The sequence below is a fragment of the Apostichopus japonicus genome, chromosome 17, assembly GCF_037975245.1.
Source record: "Apostichopus japonicus isolate 1M-3 chromosome 17, ASM3797524v1, whole genome shotgun sequence".
Classification (NCBI taxonomy): domain Eukaryota; kingdom Metazoa; phylum Echinodermata; class Holothuroidea; order Aspidochirotida; family Stichopodidae; genus Apostichopus; species Apostichopus japonicus.
In genome coordinates, this window is record NC_092577.1 from 5,692,281 (window position 1) to 5,704,957 (window position 12,677).

At 35.5% G+C, this 12,677-nt stretch overlaps 1 protein-coding gene across 1 annotated transcript in view; it reads left to right on the forward strand.

Annotated features, from left to right (window-relative positions):
* LOC139984539 (adenylate cyclase type 3-like) overlaps positions 1-12,677 on the forward strand; it is an 84,501-nt gene that overhangs the window by 44,063 nt on the left and 27,761 nt on the right. Inside the window, exons 2-4 of the mRNA XM_071998471.1 lie at positions 445-1,460; positions 5,630-5,779; positions 11,939-12,057. Of these exons, the coding sequence (XP_071854572.1) occupies positions 801-1,460; positions 5,630-5,779; positions 11,939-12,057 (929 nt within the window). The 5' untranslated portion in view covers positions 445-800. The remainder of the gene's footprint in view (positions 1-444; positions 1,461-5,629; positions 5,780-11,938; positions 12,058-12,677) is intronic.

The window sequence follows — 12,677 nt, forward strand, 5'->3', positions numbered from 1 at the left end:
ACCTTCTCATGTGCCGGTCTGTTAGATTATATATACATTAATGTTACACGTTCAGGTTCGATATCCAATGCGTGCATATCTTATCTCTATTTTTCAGCTTTATTACCGTTAAAGTACACAAAAACAATGAAAAACAAAGCGTGATGGTTTTCCTTACAAAAGAGAAAGAGAAAGGGATATTTTTTTAATTATTATTTAGTACGGGTGTTTTTTATATTGTTGCTTTAGGCTTTTACATTTTGTGCCTTATTTGTTCAATATATTTCATATTTTGGTTTTTGTTACAATTTATTTTTAGGTTTTACATTTGTAAAGCGCTTTGAGCAGCTTTTCTGATTATGCGCTATATAAATATTACTTATTATGACTTATTATTATCGTACTTTGCGCAAAATTTATTCTCATATATTTTATAATTGATTTTCATATTTCTTTTGATTTTAGGTGACGTGTGGACAAGAAGCGCTTTCCAAGAATACAACTAAAATTCTTCATATTGCTAATTTATTGCAATGCAAAGCAACCACTAATTTGTGGATATTGTGTTGCCCAGACTACTCCAAAAAATACCACATTTTACCGGCGTTGTGGCTACTTCTGGTTTTCAAAATGTGATGCACGTTAGACTCTGTGTGTTAATTCAGGAGTAAAACTGTGTTGCGTGAAGCCCTTCAGGAGACCTTTTATACATTTTATCTTTAAAATGGAATCGGTCAAACCGCCATAGAATTTGTTGTTTTTTTTATCTCTATAGAAATTTAACTCCTAACAAATTGTTCACTGTCGTTTGTCATGTGACAATGGGGAATATTTTTTCTGACTCATCACCATCATCTCCGACCCTCCCTTTTACGGAGGAAGTAGTAGAACCAGGGTTCGAACCTGAGCATGGCAATATCAAGCGGAAGCGGAAACCTAGCAGAGATGACGGAGAACGACCGGATTGCCTCGGGACGATTGTCGAGTTTCTCTCCCCAAAGAAATTCCCTAAGGAAGATGAGGGCGTATATAAAGCTTACTTTACCCGCCAGCAGCGGGGAGCGTTACCGACGATGGTGGCTTTCGCTTTACTCTGTAACATCTCTGTATTGCCTTTGTATTTTATCGCGGAGGACCACGATGCATTGGCTGTCATGTTCCTCTTCACAATCGCCAATCTCATTCTCTTCTGTCTTACAAACTTTAAACTGATTTCCGATTGGATTCTGGATCACCTGATGCCATACATAGTCTGGTTCGTACTCGCTTCACAGCTGTACTGCGATCTACTGCTATATTATGAACCGTTAACGCCATCTGATGGGGTCGCTTGGCAAATCTTCTTCATTTTTGCATCTTACACCATGTTGCCTTTAGAAGTTATTCACATCTTCCTCCTTAGTAGTCTAACGACCCTCCTCCACTGCATCATCATCGCAGTATTCTCTCTCGGAGTGGCTCAAGAATTTATTATGACCCAGGTGAGTTTTAAAATGGCTTTAAGTTTTTACTTTTGAGGGCGTGGGGTCAAGTGGTTAAGGCAGTGGACTTGTGATCTAAGGATTACAGGTTCGAGCCCTGGCCAAATCATTACGTTGTGTCCTTGGGCAAGGCGCTTTATCTCCATTGCCTCTCTTCACCCAGGTGTATAAACGGGGACTTGCGAGGTAACTTGTAAGTATAGTTGTTTGCACCGGTTTGTGGCTGCACCCTATGGGAAGTCCCTCGGGGGACACGTGGTTGTGGTGCACTGTGGTGCCCAAATAGAGATTGATTGAATTGTGCACACTTTGGTGTGTAGGTGTGACAAGTTACCAATGACCAAGGTTAAGTTGTAAAGTCGTGTGAGAAGGCCTTGGCCCTGAACAAGACTGTAAACCTGAAAATTAAAATTAAATTAAATTAACATTAAATTACTCGACGACGGAAGATTGATATGAAACGACAAAAGGGTTCACCAGGTCTGACCAGGGAGTTATTATGGAACTCCCTGGTCTGACGATGTTCTCAAGATTAATGTCCAGATATATATGTTAGGTGTTATATGAGAGTAAGAAACATGTGTGATTAATGTTCTAAAAGATATGTTAACATTTTGGATGATATATGTTCATAATATAAACCGGTATGCGTCTGTTCTAAAGCCGAATCTGTTGATGTTAGTTAAACTGAACAAGGACACGAAAACAGAATACATCTTCAAAATAGTTCTTGATAGAATCACGTGAGGTTTGATTTCTACTTGTCACACGTGCTTGGCATGAATTTAACATGATGTCTTACTTTACCTAGTTAAGGTTTCTATTGGCGTAGTCATGATTAATGTGGTTTATTTTACCAACCCCTAATAGGATATTGACAACCACTGACTCCCACTCCCTCTGTCGTATGAAAATACGGACATGGATCAAACATAAATTTCTAACTATAATCTTCAAGTATTCGATGACCATGCTAGCTTCGTATATCTACATTCTACATAAATTTCTGGGTATCTGCTTCCATTAATATGGATTTTTAATAATCCGTAACGCAATAAAACTGTAATACATTCCTTATCATATAGTCCATTATAAATTAATAAACCAAATCGTAAAGAAATCTGGCTACGTGCATAAAGTCATTTGAAGCACCGAAACCTTGGACAACTAAGTCCATAAAGTCAGGAATATATTGAAAGTTGGAGAAAAAAACATGACGCACGCAAACACGCCTGATAAGAACTTGAACATATAGAACCCAGGGATCACTCAGTTAATGGCTATCTGCTTATAAGGGATATACAATGTTATCCTTGTCACTTACTCTATATTTATTTATATATATATTTATATATATATATATATATATATATATATATATATATATATATATATACATACCTCAATCATCACCTCAAATGGTTTAATATCAACGCGATATTAAACAGAGTTCTGTGCCATTTTGGAAACGACCTTTTTTAGTATCAGTCTCTGAGTATCACCATTTAACATGGCCGAGCCACTTACTATATCTCATATAGGCCACAAGTTCGCACCATCAGGAACTTAAAAGGAAAGCATAAGTTCAAATAACACGTTGCTAATGCATTCACAATTTTACAAATTGTGTACAAATGGGGTCATCCAAGCGTTTTCCGGTTTATATATATATATATATATAAATATATATGTATATCTATATATATATATATGTATATATATAAATATATATATATATATATTTATATATATATACATACATATATATATATATATATATATATATATATATATATATATATATATATATATATATATATATATATATATATATATATATATATATATATATATAAAAGTTATAAAACTTTTGAAAAAAACATTATCACCAACAACATCGACTTAGCCTTAAAATGACCTTTCCAGAGATAAAGAGCGTATTGTATAGTATTGTATAGTAAGGGTTAATTGCATGATATGTAATAGTAATAGCTTGAAAACTGGAATAACAATTATAGAAATATTAATACGGCTAAATTTTAATCAATCTTTCTAACGTCGTCATACTTTCTTAACCTGCAGACGTAAGCAATATATCACAGATTCCAAGTGAGACGAAATGAAATAGAGTAAGAGCTGTGGGGATGGGGAGGGGGTAGGTGAGGGTGAGGGGGGGGGGGGTAAACAGTAATGTTGTAATGCGGACGTGGCAATTTGAAATATCACAGTTGACGTAAAAAATGCTTCTCTCATATTTGTTAAAGACCATGGCATTTGATGTTATATATGTTGAATAGCTTGAGAACCATCATCCAATCATTCGGTCTATAAATTACACCCAGTATTGCATCAATTGTTCGCGTTGTATGAAATATTACTTTCAAGAAAAGGATATCTTTTGTTAAAAATTATTATTCTCCATTCAATGAATAGTAAATCAATAATAACGATATGGCTAGGTTGATATTTTATCTTTATAAAGACTGAATACGCTACTTCAAACCTACTAGTTGTCATGACAACCAACGGGAAGGAATAAAGGTTGATATGAATCTGTGAACACTGTGAATGCAAGTTGACTCTTCTGTTTAGTAATATTATCATTATATTCTCAAATTTTCCCTGCAGGCAATAAAATATGTTATATTTAGGGTTTTACACAATGAACAACAGGCAAATCTATTACGGGAAGCGAGCACAATCACTAAGTTGCGTAAAATTTGTATATAACTCTTTGTGTGTGTGTGTGGTTGTGATTGACATCCGTGAGTGGCTGATTTTATCCGAGCAAAGTTCTTTTAATGCAATGCACTATATAGGTTAAGGCTTGCACGTTGGTTGTTATGCTAACTTACTGTTGGTGGGCGCTTTTAAAATGGTTATAGTCTTTACGTATTGAATAGTATGAATTTATGTAGTGTAATTTTGATCAATGATAGTTGATATGTCAGCGATCATAACTAAAGGCACACATCTGGACCAGCCTGTCAACATATCGAAAGGCTTAACTTGTATTAACGTCACCATTTGTTAACGCCGTCATTCATCTCAGAGCAGGGGTGGGCAACCTTTTTGGATGAATGGGCCAGATATAAGGAGTGAAAAGTTGACTGAGCCGCACCTAACCAACGACCTGCTGTCGATTTCAAACCTTTCAAGCAATAGGTTTGTGTACTTAATCTGTATTCACAAAAACATAATGTCAATACAGCACAGTTGATAATTAATGGGGATTATAGGCCTACCTGACAGCATCATTAGTGCCGAATAATTTTAAGCAGCTAGCTCGTTTTTTGTGATAATGTAAAATAGATTGATTTTTTTCTTTTTCTTGAGTCATCTCAAGGGCCGCAAAAAAAATCACCCGCGGGCCGTAGCTTGCCCACCCCTGTTCTACAGGATTTATTGTCACACGCTCGCGCGGGTATATATATATTTATATATATATATATATATATATATATATATATATATATATATATATATATATATATATATATATTGGGGGGTTAAACGTATGCCAATTCCTAGAGTGGACCAACTGACGTTAACCACACTCACAGTCATAGTTTCATGTATGAAAATCGATGGGTCTCTTTAGCTTCCTGTGTTCTGTGCAACCTTGCAGTAATGTTTCTCCGATGAGTCTGTATCGATCGTAGCTCTCGTAACACAATCAAATGTCCTATCCATCCTATGAAAGCTGTCGGTTGGCACTATTATTCCTCTTCACCCATCGACTCACCACGCACCTGATGACCGATTAGAGTTACGAGAGTTTATCACAGTACGTTACGAGCCATGTGCTAGCTATTATAGCGATATTCTCCTATTACAGCGGCGAATTTAACAAAACGCCTGAAATCCTCTTCAAAATTCTTGCATTTCATAACATCAGCAAAATTACATTTATCGCATAGTAACTGATTATGATAACAAACATGCCCAAAAAATAACTTTATTATGTCAATTTATGGACATAATAATGTCACTTGATTATGTCCATTTAGGGACTCTTGCCTGCGATAATTCTTTCAGGCGGGTATGCATGCACTACCGTACTATGCATTTGTGGTATGGTAGCATATGTTATACCTGCACAGTTCTCTAAGAGATAATTATCGTCTAACCTATGTTAATACGTTGTGCTCCCCGTCTTCCCTTAACAGATCATTGCCAATTTGGTCCTGTTTTTGTCGGCAATGTTGATGGGCAGTTTTGTGTACAAATTCCGCGATCGGAAGCACCGCAGAGCATTCCTTGAGACCAAAGCATCCCTGGATACCAAGTGGTCGATGCAAGAACAAACGCAACAGCAGGTCAGTATATATTATCATATATATTTTAAGAGTTATATGGTGAGGTTTAAGAGGTACTGAAGGGTTGGTGTAGTAGATTCATTAGGTTTCAAGAGTTTCCCAATAGGTTTGTAACTTCTAACTGTTTGAGCATGCGATAAAGATGTTTTAGCGAGATTTCTGTTACAGGACCTTCAATGATACCGCAACAACCTCTAAAAGTGTATCAAATGTGTACCATCACAGTGTATAATCATACCTTTTTTTTATCTCAGATGTTTCTGTTTTCTTTCCTTCAAATTCTCATCGTGAAGACAAGACCGAACGTAGCATAAAGAAAGCAAACACTGCAAGCTCTTTGATTGTTTTTTATACTTGCTTCTATAGTTGCCCTTAATAATAATATTAATGATTTATAAAGCCCAGACATAACCACCGATAACAGTGCTCAAGGCGCATCACAATAACCTGTTAAACATAGAGACAATCCCTCAACATGGCAGCAGCTAAATAGCACCCTACTCTGACATTTGTGGGAGAACCCAGACTAGTATATATTAGTTAGACTTGGTATTGATCGATTATGTACACGCCATATCCCTTTTTAAATATTTCTCTCAACTCTTTCCAAACACTTCTATCCAATAACATAATTGTTAGTTAGATTTACTTAGGTTTAAGCTTCATTAGTCGTTCTAAATGCATTACTATAGTAATGTTCAAATGATGTCTTATTATGCACATGCACTATATATCTTCAATCAAAACTTTGATCAGAAGAACATGGAACTTCATTCGATCATCATTCGGGCTGTATAGAATATGACATAAATCGTAATAGAAAAATAACACCCAGATTGATTTTAGCAGCTGCATTTATTACATGCCTCACACACTTTTCCTATAGAGTTTGTATGTAATTTCCGAGTATTCCTTGAGCAATATATACTATAGACAATCATGCAAGATCACTTCAGACTTATACGAAGATATACACAAAGGAATATCGACCGATCTATCTGAGAGGACCTTGCTCATCACAAAGGACTAGATATAGATATTAAAAGAAATAAAAAATCAATAATCGATGACAAAAAAATAAATAAATAAAAGCTATCACGCCGTTCATCATACAATATATTATATTACATATCAATCAATACCGCGTTTTTCAATATATGTAAATTGGTTTCTGGTTCTTTCTTAAACACTTTTTTGGCCTAAAAGTGTCAGGCCTAAAACGTAACTTGTTATAAAATGGTAAGAAGCGAAACTACAGATTGTTATATCGACTATTGCAAGAGCCTTGAATGTTATTGATGGGTAAAAATAGAGTATTTTTAGTGTCCTATGTGTGCAATTACTTAAACGCTTTCACTGTGAAGTTTTCATCATCCATGCATCCAAGCATCCAATAACACTGCAGGGAGAACACAGTGTAACTATATAACTGTAAATCTTAAAAGTTGTCAATCTTTAAATCCAGTTTGCTGGATTTGTTGCAAGGGATTACACATAATACTGCAGTTCTTACTGTAATCCTAACACCCATCACCTGCTGCGGATTTATCAGATTTATTAGCACGATCCAGTTGAAGATTTTAGATATATACAGTAGACATATACTGTAATCTGTTGATGTAAATTATGAGTGTATGTTGTTACCTTATAGTACGTTGCACTGACATTGAACAGCCTTTTGTGCATGTATTAGCTTTTGTCGACAAGACACTGCAGGGACCTGCTATAGTATATTGTCATTGGCCTAGTGAGCGGGTGCCGTAAATCTTCTTGGCTTGATTAAATCATGAATATTTGGACCAATACCTTGATCTAATAACGGTATACTCTCCCCGAGTAACATATATACATTACCCATCGACAGTCTGCAAAAAACACCTTCGGAAAATGTTCTTTACTAGCAGTCTCGTATATACCTCAGTTTTTGCTTACTATATAGTAATAATAATATGCAATATCAACCGATCGCAATAACATGAAGACATGGATGAATTGTGTTTCGATGTAAACAATAAACAATCCAAAATGACCCTTTCCAAAGATAAGGAAATGTAAAATGATACACAGGGGAATAACCGAGATCGTTGGAGTTCATCCATGTAAAAAATGATGTAATTTGATCGATTGCAGAGGTGAATAAAAATCTTATAAAGTACCCACGGTATATAGTTGAAATTTGTTTATATTATAAGGAAATATTTATCATTTCCAACGACTGCTACTGTGTTGTTCGTGTCGTAAGTAATCATTGCTTCTATTCATGCATTGTCCTTAAAACAGAGAGGTACCAAAGAAACAGTGAAAGTGTATTTCCGAGTTCGTACTATTGATAGAAAAAATAATAATAAAAAAAATAAATAAATAAAAAATATATAATAATAAATAAATAATAATAATAAAAAAAAATTAAAAAAAATTTAAAAAAAATCGAAATTGATCCAGTCCAGGCGTGACGTCATATTTTGCACTTTAGGTTTTTGGCTATTTTACACACAAAACAAAATCTACTATAAATAACAAATTCCTTCAGTAGAACAGTCAAGGATGAAGACGTTAATTGTTCAGATACAGCATTGCTATTGTTATTGTTGGGCGGGGATCGAGATGAGTGGGTGGTGTGTAGGTGTTAATAGGCAATATTACTATTAACTTTCCAAGTCTGTTTTCTGTCTATTAGATGCTGGATAACAAATGAGAAAGTTATGTAGTCCAGATTTGGTAACTTGGCAATTCCCAATGTATATTTCTATTTTGAATTGTTTAACACAGGGGTTCCCTAATTGGGGTGCATGAAGCCCCAGGGGGTGCGTGAGTCCATTCCAGTGGGTTCGGACCGTTCGTGAGACGTTTCTGAAAGTCAAAACTAGAGTACTTTTTGTTGAATTAAAATCTGATATATTATATAATTTAGTAATGTACAAAAGTCGTATACCTATCGACAAACTTTTTTTCGCGTTTCATATACGCATATGTTGCCATAGTAATACCGTACCATGCATGTGATACTTGATCTTTTACGCAGCACTGTTATGCATAGTATAGTAAAATAATGACTCAGATCGTGTCTCGAAAAGTTGAGAGTTCGTGGACAACTCTGACATCCACAGGGGGGTTCATGGGGGGATAAAGTTAGGGAAACCCTGGTTTAACAGTATGCATTAAAAATATCATTTATTTCTCCAAATCTCTTCCCTGCCGTTTTCCCAGTTTTATTGATTTAGACTAGACTTACGAAATATATCCCAATCGTCATTTTTTCATAGGAATTTAACCAAATTAGGGCAATATAGGTCAGATCAGCTTGATTACAACAAAACATACATTTTTGTCATCGTTTTCCGACCCTTCTCAAACAATCTTTTATGGAAAAATAATATAACTACCTCAAAACTCTATTTCCACAACGAAATATCACCAATTTGTAAAAAGAAATTTTACCTATATATTATATTATATATATAATATATATAATATTTTAGGTACGGTATAGAATAGTCATAGCTTCAACTTGTATATAATCCTCGCTCCATCATTCCATTCAGGTTTGTCGGTGGTCTGTGGTCAGTCTGCAAAATATCATTATTTCGTTCAATAAATATCAATATAATTGTATATTAACTCAATTAAAACAGATACATGATTCTCACACGTAAATTCTTAAGTCTAGAGTAGCTATTTTCATATATAGCCTATATGGTGTTTTCCGTTTATTTTTATTGTAGTGAGCGTGCACGCTACAATATTCGTATTATACTGGCCAAGTGAACGATACCTAAATGACTGGACGTTGAAACTTGAAGTTCCATATTGTCTATCTGTACAATTGCAGTTTCAGAGGCTAGCTGCGTAGCCAACTTATTCTGAGCTTGTCACGGCGCTCACAAGCGCCCTCACTTTGTAGGTACCTACACTATATGATTATCCTCCACGGTGTGTTGTCCGCCCCCCCCCCCAAAATAACACCATGAATAACCGAAAAAGTTCTTCTTAATTCTGCAAGCACCCCCCACACACTACCATACTGTGCATTTGCAAAGTTCTTCATAATACTGCAAGCACCCCACACGCACTACAATACTGCGTATTTGCAAATTCTTCCTAAAACTGCATGCAAGCATTACACGCGCACTACAATACTGCGTATTTGCAAAGTTCTTCCTAATACTGAAAGCACCCCACACGCACTACAATACTGCGTTTATGCAAAGTTCTCCCTAATAGTGCAAACACCCCTACGCGCACTTCAATACGGCGTAATTACAAAAGTTCTTCGAAATACTGCGAGCACCCCACACGCACTATACAATACTGCGTATTTGCAAAGTTCTTCCTAATATTGCATGCAAGCATTCCACGCGCACTACAATACTGCGCATTTGCAGGCAAATGCAATTCTAGCCAAAGATTGTTCTTTTATCTATATTAATTGTGATACAAACGAGATTGAAATGCTCATATCAATAAAAGTGTGACTAAAGCTGTGTGTATTTTAATATTCTGTTCAGCATAATTATTGTCATTTCTTTGGGTCAGCCATCATTGTAACATACATGGTAATCTAACCCAGTTTGCCTTGAATTTTCTACCGAATGAATGAATGGCGAAATACTTATTGTACTTAAGCAATGAAGGAGCAGTGTGATCAATAGAATGGTTAACTATTAGTGAAGTGTTTCCTCCCCTAAAATCTCTTCTTGATATTTTTCTTCAGAAAAAAAAAAACAGACGAAAATGAAATCTGATTATCTCTTTTATGTCCGAAGAAAAATCAATCGCAAACTATTTTAGTTCTTTTCCAATTGAGTCAGTAACTTTAAATCAGTTCGGTGATTCCGTCTGCACTTTGCAGTCTATGAAAATAGGAAATGAATTAAATGCCATGGGGCAAGAAGAAAATGAAATAATCAATGACAATTTCAAATGTCGCATATTGTGAGCTCTTATTATTCTGGCTTCCTTTAATATCTCTTTATGAAATGCTATCTACTGTTTGATATACTTTCTTGAATTGTGTGGGGGGGGGGGGCGGGGGATAATTATTCGTAAGCAGAATTTGCACGATTAATAAATTCAATTTACTGTTGCTCGTAGCCTTGGAGCGACATGCATTTACATCATGTAATGATATTATAACGAACATGATCTATCTTAGAAATGATTTCATTAATCAAAACGTAAGCAGAATAAGTACTCTGTTAAGGGAAGTTGAACGCGTATACATCTCAGAAAGTTGTGGGAAACGTATTCATATATACCGCAATGGCGAGAAACGTTGCAAACTATGTGAGTAGCTTGTTTTGCTGCTTAATCGTAAATTGTCACAACTAAATAGCTGTACTTAATTTTCAAAATATAGACAAAAGTATTACAAAATATATATAATAATTTGTCTGAAGTTGCCGAGTGAGTGTAGAACCAGTGCCTCGAAATATGCAACAATATCCACGGGTGGGGTCTGCGGGTGGTCCTGATTATTGTATGGTGGGTACCTAGTACCCAGACCTGTACAGTTTGGATGTACAGTATATGATTGAGACAAACTTGCAGAGTCAAGCTTTTTATCTAAAACTAGCAGTGTTTACCCTCTGTAGTAATGTTAAGGACAAACCGACAGGCTAGCTGGTACCATATACCATTAGTACCCTAGGCATGTACCGTGGGATAAATTGCTCTACAGCTGGTTCTACAATCTATCAATATTATTGTGAAATAATTACTATAAGGTAAAAATGCAGATGCACATCCTTGGTAAACAGGGCTATTTCCTCTAATTCGCAAAAAAAACAAAAAAAAACATGCCATTCATATCATATAGATCAATAAAGCGACGACCGGTCGTTGAATCCTCAATGTGCCTGCTTGTCCAGACTTTTGATACACTTGGCGGAATATTTGAACTTTAAAACAACACCAGACATAAGTTTACCCTCATTCCAACGACAAACACATCTTTGCTATGGAACACGAAAAGGGCAACCATATTTCGTTGTCTAAACTTGTACGTCGTTGTCTAAATTTACGTTAAACTTAGCAACGAAATAAGTTTTCCCTCTTCGCGTTCCATACTTTGCGGGCTACAATGACAATTACCGCTAATTCCACTCATGTGAGAGAAGCAACATATAAGAAGCTAACGGTTTCCTATTTCGTTATACACAGGAGGATTTATTGCAATCGGTCTTACCTAAACACGTCGCTGACGAGGTGATGAAAGACTTTGGTCGAGAGGACACGGGACAATTCAATAAGATTTACATACGGAGACACGAAAACGTCAGGTATACTATCGAAATCATTGATTTATGTTGATGGAGTAAACGATTTTTTTCCGGTTCAAGATAATCAGCGCGTCCGTATATCGTTAACGATGAACTTCAAAATGTAGGAATAAGAAAAAAAATCTTCCGAAAAAAAAGAAAATAAAAATGACAAAAGTAGGATGATGGAGACAAATCAAATGTTTTATTACTTTGATGATAATTTCTTTTTGCTTAAGTTATAAAACGTGACTATTAAATATGTTCTAGGTTACTATATGATAAACAGTGTTTAAAATGTATATCGTGGCACAAAATGTTAGGCGAGTAACAGTGCAATGCAGATCATATGCTGCACTGTTTCAGAGGAAGCTTTTTTTATTCCTAATGTTTATCATAATGGTGTTGCCCTCGGCGCTAGACCCCACTGGGTTCCCCCCCCCCCCCTTCAAAATAAATGCAAGATAATGAAAACAAGGAGAACAAAAAGTCCAAAAATTAAAAACAAAAAATGGTTAAAGAGGTAATCCTTAATCACAAACAATACAACAATTGAGATTGCAAACCACAAGTCACAAAGTTGGCTTTGTCATGTGGTTGTTGTAAGACATAATTGAAAATATAATCGGGATTCTATATAG